The 18,541-nt window shown below is 42.8% G+C and overlaps 1 protein-coding gene across 3 annotated transcripts; it reads left to right on the top strand.

Moving 5' to 3' along the window:
• The first annotated feature begins 10,048 nt into the window (after positions 1-10,048).
• Positions 10,049-14,617, top strand: LOC115171148 (stonustoxin subunit beta). 3 transcript variants are annotated; one of them, XM_029727691.1, is made up of 5 exons: positions 10,050-10,130; positions 10,473-10,982; positions 11,517-11,655; positions 11,943-11,989; positions 12,861-14,617. In XM_029727691.1, the coding sequence occupies exons 3-5, from the start codon at positions 11,522-11,524 to the stop codon at positions 13,400-13,402; spliced, it is 723 nt and encodes a 240-aa protein (XP_029583551.1). In that variant the 5' UTR covers positions 10,050-10,130; positions 10,473-10,982; positions 11,517-11,521; the 3' UTR covers positions 13,403-14,617. The 3 variants fall into 3 exon arrangements, with proteins under 3 accessions (XP_029583567.1, XP_029583551.1, XP_029583558.1); XM_029727698.1 differs by having other exon boundaries at positions 10,473-10,554; XM_029727707.1 differs by lacking the exon at positions 10,473-10,982 and having other exon boundaries at positions 10,049-10,130.
• Positions 14,618-18,541: the final 3,924 nt, after the last annotated feature.

Raw genomic sequence — 18,541 nt, forward strand, 5'->3', positions numbered from 1 at the left:
TTTAGCAGTGCGGAGCGCCTCCGTGACACAGAGAAGAGCAGTCTCAGTTGAATGACAAGTCTTGAAACCTGACTGATTTGGATCAAGAAGGTCATTCTGAGAGAGATAGCAGGAGAGCTGGCCAAGGACGGCACGTTCAAGAGTTTTGGAGAGAAAAGAAAGAAGGGATACTGGTCTGTAGTTGTTGACATCGGAGGGATCGAGTGTAGGTTTTTTCAGAAGGGGTGCAACTCTCGCTCTCTTGAAGACGGAAGGGACGTAGCCAGCGGTCAAGGATGAGTTGATGAGCGAGGTGAGGTAAGGGAGAAGGTCTCCGGAAATGGTCTGGAGAAGAGAGGAGGGGATAGGGTCAAGCGGGCAGGTTGTTGGGCGGCCGGTCGTCACAAGACGCGAGATTTCATCTGGAGAGAGAGGGGAGAAAGAGGTCAAAGCACAGGGTAGGGCAGTGTGAGCAGGACCAGCGGTGTCGTTTGACTTAGCAAACGAGGATCGGATGTCGTCGACCTTCTTTTCAAAATGGTTGACGAAGTCATCCGCAGAGAGGGAGGAGGGGGGGGGGAGGATTCAGGAGGGACGAGAAGGTGGCAAAGAGCTTCCTAGGGTTAGAGGCAGATGCTTGGAATTTAGAGTGGTAGAAAGTGGCTTTAGCAGCAGAGACAGAAGACTAAAATGTAGAGAGGAGGGAGTGAAAGGATGCCAGGTCCGCAGGGAGGCGAGTTTTCCTCCATTTCCGCTCGGCTGCCCGGAGCCCTGTTCTGTGAGCTCGCAATGAGTCGTCGAGCCACGGAGCAGGAGGGGAGGACCGAGCCGGCCTGGAGGATAGGGGACATAGAGAGTCAAAGGATGCAGAAAGGGAGGAGAGGAGGGTTGAGGAGGCAGAATCAGGAGATAGGTTGGAGAAGGTTTGAGCAGAGGGAAGAGATGATAGGATGGAAGAGGAGAGAGTAGCGGGGGAGAGAGAGCGAAGGTTGGGACGGCGCGATACCATCCGAGTAGGGGCAGAGTGAGAAGTGTTGGATGAGAGCGAGAGGGAAAAGGATACAAGGTAGTGGTCGGAGACTTGGAGGGGAGTTGCAATGAGATTAGTGGAAGAACAGCATCTAGTAAAGATCAAGCGTATTGCCTGCTTTGTGAGTAGGGGGGGAAGGTGAGAGGGTGAGGTCAAAAGAGGAGAGGAGTGGAAAGAAGGAGGCAGAGAGGAATGAGTCAAAGGTAGACGTGGGGAGGTTAAAGTCACCCAGAACTGTGAGAGGTGAGCCATCCTCAGGAAAGGAACTTGTCAAGCTCATTGATGAACTCTCCAAGGGAACCTGGAGGGCGATAAATGATAAGGATGTTAAGCTTGAAAGGGCTGGTAACTGTGACAGCATGGAATTCAAAGGAGGCGATAGACAGATGGGTCAGGGGAGAAAGAGAGAATGTCCACTTGGGAGAGATGAGGATCCCAGTGCCACCACCCCGCTGACCAGAAGCTCTCGGGGTGTGCGAGAACACGTGGGCAGACGAGGAGAGAGCAGTAGGAGTAGCAGTGTTATCTGTGGTAATCCATGTTTCCGTCAGTGCCAAGCGTGCAGAGCCCGCTCCCCTCCAGTGTCCCGCTGGTCATCTGTACGTTCCATCTGCCGTTAGTGACCAGCTGATCTATTGGGCCCGCACGTCACCCTCCTCTGGTCATCCAGGTATTGGTCAGACGGTGAGCTGTCTGAGTGCGAAGAACTGGTGGCCCACTTTGGCTAAGGACGTGAGGGTTTATGTTTCCTCCTGCTCAGTGTGCGCCCAGTGTAAGGTTCCTAGGCACCTACCCAGAGGTTAGCTACACCCCTTACCCGTTCCACAACGGCCATGGTCACACCTGCCGATCGATTTCCTGACCGATCTCCCTCCATCACAGGGAAACACTACGATCCTGGTTGTTGTGGATCGTTTCTCTAAGTCCTGCCGTCTCCTTTCTCTGCCCAGTCTCCCTGCGGCCCTACAGACTGCGGAGGCCTTGTTTACGCACGTCTTCCGGCACTATGGGGTGCCTGAGGATATAGTGTCTGATCAGGGTTCCCAGTTCACTTCGAGGGTCTGGAAGGCGTTCATGGAGCGTCTCGGGGTCTCTCGGGGTTTTCACCCCGAGAGTAATGGGCAGGTGGAGAGAGTGAACCAGGATGTGGGTAGGTTTCTGCGGTCTTATTGCCAGGACTGGCCGGGGGAGTGGGCGGCGTTCATGCCCTAGGCAAAGATGGCTCAGAACTCGCTTCGCCACTCCTCCACTAACTTCTCCCCCTTCCAGTGCGTACTGGGTTATCAGCCGGTTCTAGCGCCTTGGCATCAGAGTCAGACGGAGGCTCCTGCGGTGGACGACTGGTTCCGGCGTGCGGAGGAGACATGGGACGCCGCCCATGTTCACCTTCAGCGCGCCGTGCTGCGCCAGAAGGCCAGCGCAGACCGTCACCGCAGTGAGGCCCCGGTGTTCGCGCCGGGGGACCGGGTCTGGCTCTCGACCCGAAACCTGCCCATCCACCTGCCCTGCCGGAAGCTGGGTCCGCGGTTTGTGGGGCCATTTAAAGTCCTGAGGAGACTGAACGAGGTGAGTTACAGGTTACAGCTTCCCCCCGATTACTGTATTAACCCCACATTCCATGTGTCTCTCCTCAGGCCGGTGGTGGCTGGTCCTCTCCAGGAGTCTGAGGTGCGGGAGGTTCCTCCGCCCCTCTGGACATCGAGGGGGCCCCGGCGTACTCTGTTCTCTCCATACTGGATTCGAGGCGTCGGGCGAGAGGCCTTCAGTACCTCGTGGACTGGGAGGGGTACGGTCCGGAGGAGAAATGCTGGGTTCCAGTGGAGGACGTGTTGGACCCTTCAATGCTGCGGGAGTTCCACCGTCTTCGTTCGTATCGCCCTGCGCCTCGCCCTCCGGGTCGTCTCCAAGGCCGGTGTCGACGGGCGGCTTATGACAATCAGATTAAATTAACTACATTTTTCAGAGAGAACTTGTAAATCGGTCCAATTTGACTGGAACACAGCAGGAGGGTTAATGAATGAGGCCTTATGAATTGACAACTTATTAGCCTCAATCACCCACTGTACGTGAGGACAGTGATCTGGGTAAAATTATGTTGATGAATCTTGTTTAGCCAAGGGGAAGGCAAGTCCTGATTTGAACATTAACTGTGAAAGACGTTGGTTAAATAGCCAGAGCTGCAATTGGAATTTGTCTCTGATTGTTAACTGCAGTCATACCACATCACATTTAAATATTCATCATATGCATATTACACCCTGAAGAGCACCATTTGAAATTATAACTGCCCGTCCTTTAATTGCCAGAAAAATGCCACACAAGCTGGGGGATCTAAATTATGGTCCTCTTTTATAATTAATGAGGCAGAGAGCAGTTTGACATTTACATTGTGCCTGGATGTAAATGAGTCTCAGATACGAGTTTTCAAATGGTAGCACAGCCATTGTTATCCGTTTGGATTTGAGGTAAAGCGATTTTAGAAAAGCATGGATGATGTGTGTTATGATTCTATGCCAATCAGGATTCGGGTTTAATCCGTTTTCGCAACTTCACCCTTGCAAAAATCCTCCATGGTTTTGTTAGTGCTACCTTCCTGACACCAACCCTTTTTAGAGAGAAAGTGAGAGGGACTGAAAGGAAAGGAAGAGTCCAAATGTCATATAGCCTTCAAACTGCACAGTACTGTAGGTATAGTCGGCACAGTTCAATTCATGTTTGTCCCAATGTACACTGCCTCTCCCTGAAAGCAGACAATCCGAACTTGTTAGGAATGTCAACAAGCTAGTTAGCTGTTTCTACAGTGGTTAGCATTATGTTTGTACATTAAGATGTTAGGTAGCTACATTTCCTAGCTTTTCACACATACACAGTGGAAAACACATCCAACATGCTTCGTATTCCATTGGGTAAAGACACAGTATGGTATACAGTATGGGTACCACGTCCAAGTTTGAAAATAAATACTGCAAACATGCCTTGGCTAAGAAGGGGGAGCTAATGCATGCAGTCTCTGATGGGCTTTCCACATGTTACTATGTATGTTAGCAGCTAGGTGCCTGCCACATGTATTCCATCAGTGTGCTAAGTGGCGGACCCGGACTCTTTCATAAACATCTGCCCAGGCAGTTAAGGCAGGAACAGACTGAAATAAAGTCTCCCGGGCTCCTGACAAGATACCTTGTAAAAGAAAACTCAGGCTGAATGGTCAGAGGTCATAGAATCAGAGCCAGTGCCATTCCCACAGGGAACCCCTCCTGTAAAGATATAAATTACACAAAAGGCTGTGATCTCCAATTTATATGTCTTCTCCAGAGTATGTTTTTTTCCCCCTCCCTAACCACAAGAGATACGGGCAGGGAATTTCCCACCGCAACCCCCTGAACTTCACGGCAAAGTCACCCTAATTGAGGAGGGGGTGAGGGGGGGGGTTGTATCGTGGACAGGGGGAAAGCTGGAGACTCTGTCATTGACAGAACACCCCTTGCACCCCGCCCACGTCTCCAGCCTTGGGCCACTGTAATTTGGGACTGATTTATTATCCAATTAGCGTTTGGCTTGTGAGTGGGTTATTGCCTTGCATGTTTTTCATGTTCTACATTTTAGATGCAAATGTTAGCTAGTGTACCACCCAATCTCTCTCACCTCATGATCATATCTCAATCAGAGAGAGTGGTAGTGAAAAGTTATAATATTTGAACAGACATCAAAAATATGATCTCATGCCTATACATATGGAGATGTAGAACTACAGTATCGCTGACAGGTGTCTGGAAGTGAGGTACATGTCTTGCCAATATAAAATGTTCCATATTGTTAGGAAATATGTAAATAGCATCTCAAGATTTTAGAACCATGTTGCAGCCAGCAAGAAGTGACAGGCCTGTGGAACCTTTTTTTAAATGTATTTTTATCCTATTGCTCATTCAATTTCAGATGTGTTACTCATTGCCATCTTCACAAAATATCTCAATGCATTTGTACTAGCCATGACTAAAAATAGCTGATTTGCATTGTCAGCCTCAACGATCTGTAGAATGTTATGCCAAGGCTTAAAATGGCCACAACCAATTGGAAAATAGATCAAATGTATTCCCTGACATTAATATTCATGGTTGTAATGTGAAGTTACACAGACCATTAGCCCAGCATGCTAGTTAATAATTAAGAGGAAAGTAAAGGGGATATATAGTCAGTTACTGTCCGAATTCTCTAACTGCTAGTCTACCTGCCCCCTAATTAGCGTAGGATGGGATGTGATCTCCTCTCAGGCCTGGGTTGTTGAAGTAAATGCATGTCAACACAACAGCGGTGGGTCCCCCATGTCAAGTCAGCAAGGATTTAAAAAGGATTTAAAACCCATTGTGTTTCTCCTTGGTTGATCTATGTGAGGGTGTTTAAATCAATGGCTAAGTGAATTTGTAAGAGCAGATTTGTGCACACGTGGATTTATGCTTATTTTGATTACTACTACTGTAACGAAATAATGTCTGTTAGTACTACTACTACTACAGTACTACTGCCACTACTACTACTACTACAAGGCCTACTACTACTACTACTACTACTACTACTACTACTACAGTACTACTGCAACTACTACTACTGCTACTACTAGGCCTACTACTATTACTACTAGGCCTACTACTACTAGTAGTATTATTATTAGTACTAGTACTACTACTACTTCTACTACTATACTACCACCACCACCACTACTACTACTACTACTACTACTACTACGACCACTACTATTACGACCACTAATACTACTACTACAACTACTATTACTATTTCCAATGGGCACACACTGGTTGAATCAACGTTGTCTCCACATCATTTCAATTAAATTACATTGAACCAAAGTGGAATAGACATTGAATTGACATCTGTGCCCAGTGGGTTACTAGTACCACTACTACTATTACTACTATTAATTATTATACTACTACTACTCAACATAATACAAGTAACAATACAAATAAAAAGTTACATGCAGAGCTAAATTCCCAAAGGGAGCTTCCTATTTGAGGACTCAGAGGGGTCCCAAATGTACAATAGCACTAAAAAGCTTGGATCCGTTCCCATTCACCTCTTTCTCGGGGAGCAATTAAAACAAGTGCTCAAAGCCCTGATCCAACTTGAGGCATTGCTGGATTGGCAACTTCAAAGGCTGACCTAAAAGACTACAGCGAGATGGGCCTCAAATACCACCAGGCCCTCCGCAAATACCGCCAGACCCTCCGCTCCGTCAAAAAAATTGGTTTGTTCCTCAGAAAGGGAAACACCCTCTGTCTTATCAAAGGACACTGAAAATAACACAACCATGGACTGTTCGCCGTTGTATTAAACGTTTCCTTTCACTGCCTTTAAAGAGAGTAAAACGTGCATGGCTTTACAACAGACTTTACAGAGTTAACCCTGTGAGGAGAAAACGAGAGTGTAAAATGAGAAATGTGTTGGCTCCAAACATGTTAAATGACCACAGATGGATTTATAATGTTCATAGAGGAATATATCCACTTGGCTTCCACACAAACTGTGGTCTTGGTACAGGGACAGTGCTGGGTACCATAGTGTGGTTTATGATACGGTGTCCATTTTAGGACACCCTCTTTCTCACATCAGCCCAGTCACACCTCACCCCTACACAAGTCAAGGACCACCCCTCTGGCTCATGCCTTACCCTTATCTGTCAAGTCTCAACTCTTCATTAGTACCCCTGACTTAACTGTCCAGTAATGTGAGTTGCTACCATACAAGATGTCACATTTCTTGCAATTCACATAACAGTGGGATAAACTATGGCCGTATTAATGGGCCTAGTACAGCCCTCTGGGGTACTCCCATCTAGGTAGTTTGAGCTCATTGGAGGAGAGAAGGAAGGTCTTCAGCTATGTCCTTCCTTTGTTGTATTATGGATTATGCTCCGTTGGCTTCGTTGACATCACATGCTTCCATGCCACTCGGGACATTCTCCCACTGATTAAGGTAATTCCCTGCTCCCCACTTGCCCCCAGTGTGCCTAAATCCAGCCATGGCCGCCGACTCATTCATTTGTCTTTGGGTAATGAAATCCTGAGCAGTCGACGAGCCATGCTATGGCAGGGCACCTCATTTCAAGGGGTTATTAAGTAGGGAGTCATAGCGAAGGGCACAGGTTTCTGTTGCACTCTTATCGCCGAGCCTCGTTAACCTGGACCCTCTTTGGCTCTGCAGCACAGTTGCCAATGAGGTAATAACACTAAACCGATGAGACGACCGGTGGGACTCTGGGAGGGAGGGAGGAAGGGAGGGAAGAGAAAGTGGGAACAAAATAATTTCTCTCAGACATCTTCACTCACGCATGCACATTTATGTGTACGTACATGCTGTGCCCCATCATAATCATCTGGAAGCTCTTGTTTTTTCAAGTGTTTCTTTGCTATGAAAGAGTCCCATATTGAAAGTTGGATAGTATAGGAACTTTATACACACTAAGTATGATGGTATTGCTGTGGGTCTTAAGACTGTTAAATAGGGGTCAAATGTAGGCCATGGGAGCCTTGATGGGTCAGTGCACTTTAACAAAAGTTCCTCAGGAAGTGTGACAGTAATGATAACTTTGGGATTCTGAGCAGATTATTACAGGAATTGTGAAGATCTGTTCCGGTGTCATGCATTGAAATGTGTGGCTTTCTTTTGCAAAATAACTATGAATTAACTGATTTATTTTCAAATAGTTGTCAACGTATGGGACGCACTGTATTAGAAGGAACCATAGCAGATGTATTTCTCTCCGGTAGCTGGCATATTCTGTCTGTTCACAAATCATCTGTGGGAACATGGCAGCTCTCAACACCAGACAGCACACTACTTTGTAATTATGTACCTTTTGTACATGTGTTTCGTTTTTCTGGATAATCTGCTCTACAGACTATCCACAGACTATCAGTAACATTTCAACTAGCTATCTACTAACCCTAATCTTAACCCTTATCCTAACCCTAAACTTAACCCTTACCCTAACCCTTATTCTAAACCTAACTAACCATAACCTCAGAAAGCAGTTTCTTATCAACAGATAGTTTGTTGATAGTATGACCATCTACAGCATCTACATGGGACTATACGGACTATCCAAATCAAGTGTAACTAGACACTTAACCAAACAATTAACAGCATGAGGTTACTGATTGAAAGCGCTTGAATATGTATGTAGATTTCTTTTCATGCCCATCAACACACAATACCCCATATTGACTAAATTAAAACATGTTTTTAGAAATGTTTGCTAATTTATTGAAAATGAAATGCAGAAATACTTAATTTACATAAGTATTCACACCCCTGAGTCAATACTTCGTAGAAGAACCTTTGGCAGCGATTATAGCTGTGAGTCTTTCTGGGTAAGTCTCTCAGAGCTTTCCACACTTGGATTGTACAACATTTGCTCATTTGATTATTTTCTAAATTCTTCAAGCTCTGTCAAATTGATTGTTGATCATTGCTTGACAACAATTTTTAGGTCTAGCCATTGATTTTCATATAGATTTAAGTCAACACTGTAACTCGGCCACCCAGGAACATACACTTTCTTCTTGGTAAGCAACTCCAGTGTAGATTTGGCCTTGTGTTTTAGGTTATTGTCCTACTAAAAGGTGACTTCATTTCCCAGTGTCTGGTGGAAAGCAGACTGAACCAGGTTTTCTAAGATTTTTCCTGTGCTTAGCTCCATTACATTTATTTTTTATTCTGGAAAAACTCCCCAGTCTTTAACGGTGACAAGCATACCCATAACACGATGCAGCCACCACTATGCTTGAAAAAAATGGAGAGTGATACTCAGTAATGTGTTGTATTGGATTTGCCCCAAACATAACACTTTGTATTCAGGACCAAAAATAAATTGCTTTGCCAAATTCTTTGCAGTACAGGATGCATGTTTTGGAAAATATTTTTTCTGTACAAGATTCCTTCTTTTCACTCTGTCAGTTAGGTTGGTATTGTGGAGTAACTACAATGTTGTTGATCCAGCCTCAGTTGTCTCCTATCACAGCCATTAAACTCTGTAACTGGTTTAAAGTCACCATTGGCCTTATGGTGAAATCCCTGAGTGGTTTACATTTACATTTAGTAATTTAGCAGACGCTCTTATCCAGAGCGACTTACAGTAGTGAATGCATACATTTCATACATTTTTTTTTCCTGTGCTGGCCCCCCGTGGGAATCAAACCCACAACCCTGGTGTTGCAAACACCATGCTCTACCAACTGAGCTACAGGGAAGGCTATGTTTCCTTCCTCTCCGGCAACTAAGTTAGGAAGGACCCCTATGTCTTTGTAGTGACTGGGTGTATTGATACACCTCCAAGTGTAGATTTCATCAAACGGTTGGCTAGGTACCCGGAGCTGCGTGATGGTCCAGGGCGAGACCCCATATTCAATGTCTGCTTTTTAAAAAAAAAAATCCATCTATCAATAGGTGCCCTTCTTTGCGAGGCATTGGAAAACCTCCCTAGCCTTTGTGGTTGAATCTGTGTTTGAAATTCACTGCTCGAATGAGGGGCCTTACAGATAATTGTATGTGTGGGGTACAGCGATGTGGTAGTCATTCAACAATCATGTTAAACTCTATTATTGCACACAGAGTGAGTCCATGCAACTTATTATGTGACTTTTAAGCAAATGCTTACTCCTGAACTTATTTAGGCTTGCCATAACAAAGGGGTTGAATTCTTATTGACGCAAGACATTTCAGCTTTTCATTTTTTATGAGTTTGTACAAACATAATTCCACTTTGACGTTATGGGGTATTGTGTGCAGGCCAGGGACAAAATAACTACATTTAATCCATTTTAAATTCAGGCTGTAATACAACAAAATGTGGAAAAAATCAAGGGGTGTGACTACTTTCTGAAGGCACTGCACATACTTCTACCCAAATACACACAGCCACACCCATACAGATAATACCCAGAGCACACAGGAGGGAGGGAACCTCCAGTTACTGTATCCAAAGGTCAACTGTAGGTGGCTGCACCTAGGAGGAGGAGTCACGTCATTGAGGTGGTTCCCTAACAACATGTCTAAGATATTTTAGTCATCTAATGTGACATTCTGGGTGTAATATTCAGGCTACAAGGTAAGAACCCAACTAATGATGACAGTATAGTGAAATGTTGAAATACGTTTAGACTTTTACTCAGGTAGTATTTTACTGGGTGAATTTTAATTTTACTTGAGTAATTTTCTTGTAAGGTGTCTTTACTTCTACTCAAGTATAAAATGTGGTACTTTTCCCACCACTCAGATTAATAATGAAATGTATGTGATTCTAGTAATGGTTAGTACAAACTATGGAGTTGAATAGCCTTATATGTTGGGTTATGATGGGTTAGACAGCTGTACTAAGCTCATGAGACATACATTATATTCTTCAAGATCTTTATTTCAAATGACCAACTAAAAGCAGTAAATATTGCAGATTGTCACGTCTACTCCTTCTCCCTCCCTCCGGCACTCGACGTCGCCTGTCTACTAACCACCGATCCTGGCTCCATTGTTATGTACACCTGTTCCCCATCATTACACACACCTGGTCGTCATTCCCTCCTTGATTACTCCTCCTTTATTTAGCCCTCAGTTGTCTTCAGTCATTAGGTGTTATTGTTTTCTCTCACGTTCAGTACCTGGCTCGTGTTTGTTCTACTGTATCGGTTCTTTATTAAATGCACCTTCTACACCTGTTTCCTGACTCCCGGCGTATACGTTACACAGAACAGTTTCAGTAGACTGTGTAAAGGAGGAGTACTGAAATGAGCTGCCACAGTTACAATCAATCAGTCATTCATGTTCATTACAATATGACCTGGGTTTATTGATACGGACGGCGGTTGCAACACTCATTGACCTTGGATCAATGATAGACAGAATCCACAGCCACTGGAATAGCAGAAAACAACAGAACGATACAGTGGAAAATACGCAATATTCTGTAAATATAAATACACTCCCCTCCCTATCTATTTGTACAGTGAAGCTAAAAGTTTTAATTTGTCTATTGTGTGTCCAATAGAAATGAATGATAAATAATGTAATCTATGTATTGTATTAGGCACATCATAATCTGAAATATAACAAAAACAAACTGCAAACATTTGACTACTTTAATACACTATAAGGGAATTTGTCCAAATACTTCAAATGGAGGGACTAGATACATAAAGTGATTTCATTTATAAATGGTAAACAGATATGTATGAAAAAGCACTCAAATAAAAGGTGACATTCTGTTCTGATCTCAAATCCAAAATCCTGGAGCATAGAGCCAAATTAAACGTTTTAGCTTCACTGTTCAAATAAATCAAAAGTTTAGTGTATAATTTTAGTGATGTAAGCATTGGCCAGCTTTTTATTGTTGGTTTTCTCTAATTGTTTTTCAATCAGTCACTTTGCACTACAACTGTTGTATTGCATGATCATTTTTGGTCTGTATATTTTTTTCTAAATGCTGGATATCTTTGTTTAGGTACAATGAGTCTCTCTGGGGGAAGAGAGGAGGAGGAGGGGGCGACAGAGTTTAAGATTAGTCTCTCTGGGGGAAGTATGGAAGAAGAGGGGGCCACTACCTCTAAGATGAGTCTCTCTGGGGAACGTGACATTGACAGGTGGGAGGAAAGGTTGAGAGAGAGAGAGAGAGAGTGAGAGAGAGTGAGATAGAAAGATACTTCCTGTATGCTTGCTTGTGAGTATATCCATAACTTGAATTGTATGTTCTTGTATCAGTGATATGACATCATCATTACTCAACAGAAATGATTAGTGTGTGTGTGTGTGTGTGTGTGTGTGTGTGTGTGTGTGTGTGTGTGTGTGTGTGTGTGTGTGTGTGTGTGTGTGTGTGTGTGTGTGTGAGAGAGAGAGAGAGATATGGAATCATGGTGTTTTATTCCTACAGTGTGGACCATGGTGGAGAGTGCTGTTCGAAATCCGATCTTAAGAAATGTGAGTGTTGACTAGGGTTGCAAAGCCATCGGTAATTTATTCAGTAATTTTCGTAAATAACAGAAAATATATTGCAATCTATAGTAACTTTGGTAATTTATAATTAAATCACTTTAACGTTTATTCATATATAGTATTCATTGTTTATATCTGTGCCAATATTGTCCATGATTCTCTAGTGGCTAGACCAGGTTCAAGAGAAAATAGGCTACTTAATGAAAAAGCATCTAATCAACAATGGCATTATCTTCAATGAACTTACAACTATGGACTTTGTTCCCAATTGCCACCAGTTTGTCGCCAAAACATTTACAACAGCCATATTGACCTAGTAAAATAAATTACAAATGTGTAAAAAATATATAAAGGATATCTCATGCTGAAACTCTCATATTTAACACCAAGGGTATTCACTAACCCGATGGTTTATTTTTAGGTTAATGTTTTACAGCTATGTCATTCTCTTTTTTTTATTATCTTATTTGATGAATTTATATATTTTACATGTGATACGGCCACACAGAGGGCCAGAGATAATTCCAGAACACCTGATTGAACTAGTTGGTCCAGTCAGATTGAAACTCTCATTCTATGGAACCATAGATCCAAACCACCAACATCCCACTAACTATAACTAGAATGATGCCGTCAACTCTGTAGCTGGCACTGTTGGTGAACTGCTTCCTGTAGCCTGATGTAGAATTAGGAACGGGAACAAACACTCTCTAAGTGTTCTGAAAGCAACGATTGAGCTCCAGTCCGATGTCTGACAATCACTGACGACACCATATGTAACTGGAGAACAGTAAACAGTGTTGGTTGGCTCTATTGATATAATATGATGTCATGTTGTCTTGGTCTCCCCCATCAGATGCCTCTGATCTCACACTGGACCCAAACACAGCATTCAGAGAGCTCTCTCTGTCTGAGCAGAACAGGAAGGTGACAAAGGTGAGAGACGAGCAGCCGTATGCTGATCACCCAGAGAGATTTGACTTCTGCAGACAGGTGCTGTGTAGAGAGGGTCTGACTGGGCGCTGTTACTGGGAGGTAGAGTGGAGTGGGGAAGGGGCTGATATAGCAGTGACATATAAAGGAATCAACAGGATAGGTGATGGTAATGACTGTGATCTTGGATTCAATATCAAGTCCTGGAGTGTGCACTGCTCTGATGACGGTTACAATGCCTGGCACAATGACGAGAGTATTGCCATACCTGTCCCCTCCTCCTCCCACTCAAACAGAGTAGGAGTGTATCTGGACTGGCCCGCTGGCACTCTGTCCTTCTACAGCGTCTCCCCTGACGCACTGATCCGCGTGCACACATTCCACTCCACATTCACTGAGCCCCTCTACCCAGGGTTTGGGATTTGGGCGACTGGCTCCTCAGTGATCCTGTGTCAGGTAGAATAGCCTCCTGTTTCCTGGAGGAACTTCAGGGAAGTCACACTCCAGTTCAAACACCTGTAAGCATGACAGAACACACACTTTCAGAATAAAGGGTATGGTTAGGGTACGATATTGTTCCCTGGGGTACAAATATCAACATACACCATTATGTACTTATGTACACATAGTAATCTAGTACAATGGTACATTTTTGTACCCAATATTTTGAATATAAAAGTACAATCATTGGATTCATTGAGTGAAAGTGTTGTACCAGTGGTCCATGTTTATGTTCATTTGAGTTTTGAAGTCTTTATAAAGACGTATATACATATGTAAGAGCATGTGACAATAAAGAGCTGTAAATAAAATTATAGCGACATTAACCCAACATTGAGCCACCTTGTCAAGAGGTATGGACCTCTTGGCATGATGGGTATGGTGCTGGCTTAACAGTCACTGGACCTGGGTTCAAATCCTGGTCGGGGCTACCCCCTGAATTTATTACCTATGTGTCAGAAGGGGGATGGTGGAAAGTGTACATGTGAGAGACCTGGCATAGAAAATAGGTATATTTATTATAAATAATTTGGTGGGTGCTTATATTGTATTTGTCTTATACACATGTGGGAATTAGAAATTAGATGTTCTGCATATCACAATTCCCCCATCATCAACAGCAACCCTGGAGCAATTAGGGTTAAGTGCCTTGCTCAAGGGCCTTGTTGGCTTGGGGATTCGAACAAGCAATTTTTCCGTTACTGGCCCAACGCTCTAACCTCTAGGCTACAGTACCTGACACCACCATTTTTTTCAGACATCCCAGGTTTTGGCACTTAAAATGAACAAAAAGCTTTGTCCCCGAGGTTGTACCTTTTAAAGGAACATTGGTACCTTTTTGGCTCTTTTAATGTGCGGACTGCAAGGGTACTATTATGTACCTATAACATAACTAATGAGTAATAACAGGATACCACTAGAGTGACAAGCGTTTCTACCCCTTTAAGTACAATACGGTACCTTTTTTTCTAAGAGTGCAGAGACATGTTTTTAAATCAATTATCTTTTTGATATTGTTTTAATTCCTTGGTGTTTGTAAATATTGCCATCGGTAGAACACATATTTGTCAAAATGTCCACACATCAATCCTGTATGCAATTTAAATGATGAGGGAGGATGTTTTCATTTGCATTTACAAGAATATGGCTTTTCAATAAATGAAGTCCTTCCTACCTACAGTGCCTACCTACCTACCTGTCTAACAATGGTTTAGACTATGATTGAAGTGTCTTGTCAGTGAATGTGATTTAGTATGAATATTTTTGATGATGCCTCTTGGCCAGGGCTCCACAGAGCAATAGATGATTTGAATGAACCAGGTATCCATCCAGCCTTTTTACACGAGTAAAGTACATGTTAGATAAAAAAATGTCACGGCAGGCCAAATGGAAATAGCTAATTTATTGGTAAAGTTTCCAAATGTCAACAAAAAAAAATTACTCTAGACAAGGTTGATTCTTTTTGTGTCGGTAAAATGAGTTATGCGAGAAATGGTGATGGAAATGCCTTTATGCACAAATATTTATAGAATAATCATCGTATCGAAGTAAACTTTGAGTCACATGATGATATGGTGTGTTGTCCTCCGACTGGGACTCGGAAAGCATGCAGTTTACTAGGCTACAGATGAAATAAATGATGATGAACTTCACAGGGTGCGGAAGTGCACGGTGATAAGCTTGATGCTCTTTTCCAATAAATATCAAGAGTCTTATTCTGGAGACACGAAAATCGATGCTTGGCTGAAGTTTGACAAATGATCTTGCTCTTTTGTCCATAATAATCTCGTCATGTAGTAGTCTATACCTGCACTATATCTGCGAGCTATTGACTTGTGAACACGTGCCAAGACCAGAGGGGGCACATTCGCTATGTAGCGCAATTTTTTGTTGTTGTTTGTGACATAACCATCAGTAGAGTTGAAAATGAAATGGAAACCCATTTAAATTGTGTTTTTATTCACTACATACGAATTTAAACACAAAATGTATATTTATGCGTACTATGTCATCACGCACAGCCTTTTGTCTGCAAGAAGTCAATTCAATGGAAACACATCAGGTGGGAAAATGTACATATTTTTTTATGCAGATCTGTCGCCAATTGAATGGAAACCTAGCTAGGGAAAGAAATTACTTTAGTCTACAATACAACCAGCTAGTGGACATTTGATTTACTCAACACTTTCTCAACTGCCTGGATACAGTTTGGTCCTATGGCTGAGCTATAGAAACATGACTGTGAAGTGAGCGGAATAAAAGGGGGCTAAACTTACTGATTTGGCCTTGTTTTCAAGATTGCTCATTAAGAAATGCAGCGGCCATGACTGAAGCCAAACGAGAGTTGTCTTGGGGTGTGGTTTGATGCGGATGTTAATCACAACACACAAGGGCACAGTAGTTGGTATAGTGACCACGAGGTAAGCTACGATAGCTTTGCTATGGAGAGAATTTTTGAAGTTAAGGTCTCTTCTCCCCTCCTGACTGACTCACAATCTCAAGATGGTCAGCTAATTCAGTTCTATGTGTAGGCTAAAGCCTGCACTGACCTTGTGTTTAGCCAAGCTGACAGTGACAGCAGCTAGCTAGCATAGCTTGGGGATAGCTGCAGCTAGCTAGCCTATCTATTCTGAACAAAAATATAAACACAACATGCAACAATTTCAAAGATTTTACTGTGTGACAGTTCATATAAGGAAATCAGTCAATTTAAATAAATTCATTAGGGCCTAATCTATGGATTTCACATGACTGGGAATACATATGTGCATATGTATATGAGGTGATGGCGTCGGATAACTGGCACAACAATGGGCCTCAGGATCACGTCATGGTATCTCTGTGCATTCAAATTGACATCGATAAAATGCAATTGTGTTCATTGTCCGTAGCTTATGCCCACCCATGCCATAACCCACACCACCACCATGGAGCACTCTGTTCACAACGTTGACATCAGCAAATCGCTCATCCACACAACACCATACACTTGGTCTGTGGTTGTGAGGCCGGTTAGACGTACTGCCAAATTCTCTAAAATGACATTGGAGCCGGCTTAGGGTAGAGAAATGAACATTCAATTCTCTGGTAAGAGCTCTGGGGAACATTCTTGCAGTCAGCATGCCAATTGCACACTCCCTCAAAACATGAGACAGCTGTGGCATTGTGTTGTCTGACAAAACTGCACATTATAGAGTGGCCTTTAATTGTCCCCAGGACAAGGTGCACTGTGTAATGATCATGCCATTTAATCAGCTTCTTGATATGCCACCTATCAGGTGGATGGATTATTTTGGAGAAGGAGAAATGCTTACTAACAGTGATGTAAACAAAATTGTGCATAACATTTTAGAAAATAAGCATTGTGTGCCTATGGAACATTTTTGGGATCTTTTATTTCAGCTCATGAAACATGGGACCAACACTTTCCATGTTGCGTTTTATATTCTTGTTCAGTGTAGCTAGCCGATATATCTCTGTCACAGTTATAGCAAGAACCAGTGTCTGGAATGTGTTTCATGACACTCGTTCTACAGCACCTTGCTACAAAAGTACCTTGCAACTTAGTTACAACATTTCTTCATGTCACGTAAACACATGTTACCATGGAAACTAACTGCAAATTTAATCCCCCGGTCTTCAGTCAGCTGAGCTGTCCTACAACACACTATTCTATAACTGGCTAGTTTTGTCTCGTCTGTCATTATGTCCGTGGTTATACTGTATCTATCCCAGAACTACTAATATCCCTACAGGTGTAGGCGACAGTACGTGTGGATGGGATTGTTCATCTTACAAAGACAAAACATTTTCTGCTATGAATATCATATTGTTGTGCTTATAAAGACAGTATGCCTACACTCTACCTAGCAAATGAAAATAAGATCAAATCAAATGTTATTTGTCACATACACATGGTTAGCAGATGTTAATGCGAGTGTAGCGAAATGCTTGTTGTGTGTAGAGTACAACTTCAGCTGTCTAACCTGGACTAGAATGGCTTTCGATTGTCTACTATCTAACTGCACACAGACATGCACAGCTCTCTGGGTGAGATTCTGTCTTCAAGTCTACAGTGGGTGATGAAGTCCCTTCCATCTATGTAATGTATTACTGGTTATGGACAGGTGCAGGAGGAAGCTATGCAATAGTTCAGCAGCCTACAGGGTGTAATGAGTAACGCAATTGCTAAACTTGTGTAGATGTTCTTAACAGTGTTAACTTGATAACTTTCAAATATAACAGTTCCATGTAGAACTAGATGGTAATTTTCCATGAAGAAAAATGTTGTGACTTGCTTCAACTCTGAAAGTATTTCCGTGGTAGTGGAAGAAGTTAAAAACGTTTTATGTGAAGTGCTGAAATATAAGAGAGTTAAACATGAAGTCTTGAAATATAACAGAGTTAAACATATAGAAATATCTGGTCTGATTACTTTGACAGACTCTATCAACTGTATTACTGTAGACTGTGGGCAGTTATATCATACATGTCATCACAAATAACTACACTAAGATTACTACACTTTTACTCATAAGGAATTAGAACAGTTTTAGGCTCGTTTTGGGAGAGAAATGTGATGGTGTATCTAGTGGAAGAAGTTTGTTTTTACATTTTTTTGTGGTAGTAGGAGTTTTTAAAAGTTTTACTTGAGCGAAGTAGCAAAATATTCTCAAAGTAGTTTTATTCTTATTTTACTTTTTAAGCCTTTAAGTGCACAAGGTGATGGCCAGCTCAGTCACATATGGTGGGATCCAGTCACCTTAGTTACATATGGTGGGATCCAGTCACCTTAGTCACATATAGTGGGATCCAGTCGCCTTAGTCACATATGGTGGGATCCAGTCACCTTAGTCACATATGGTGGGATCCAGTCACCTTAGTCACATATAGTGGGATCCAGTCACCTTAGTCACATATAGTGGGATCCAGTCACCTTAGTCACATATAGTGGGATCCAGTCACCTTAGTCACATATAGTGGGATCCAGTCACCTTAGTCACATATAGTGGGATCCAGTCACCTTAGTCACATATGGTGGGATCCAGTCACCTTAGTCACATATAGTGGGATCCAGTCACCTTAGTCACATATGGTGGGATC

Source organism: Salmo trutta, chromosome 3 (genome assembly GCF_901001165.1).
Source record: "Salmo trutta chromosome 3, fSalTru1.1, whole genome shotgun sequence".
Lineage (NCBI taxonomy): Eukaryota > Metazoa > Chordata > Actinopteri > Salmoniformes > Salmonidae > Salmo > Salmo trutta.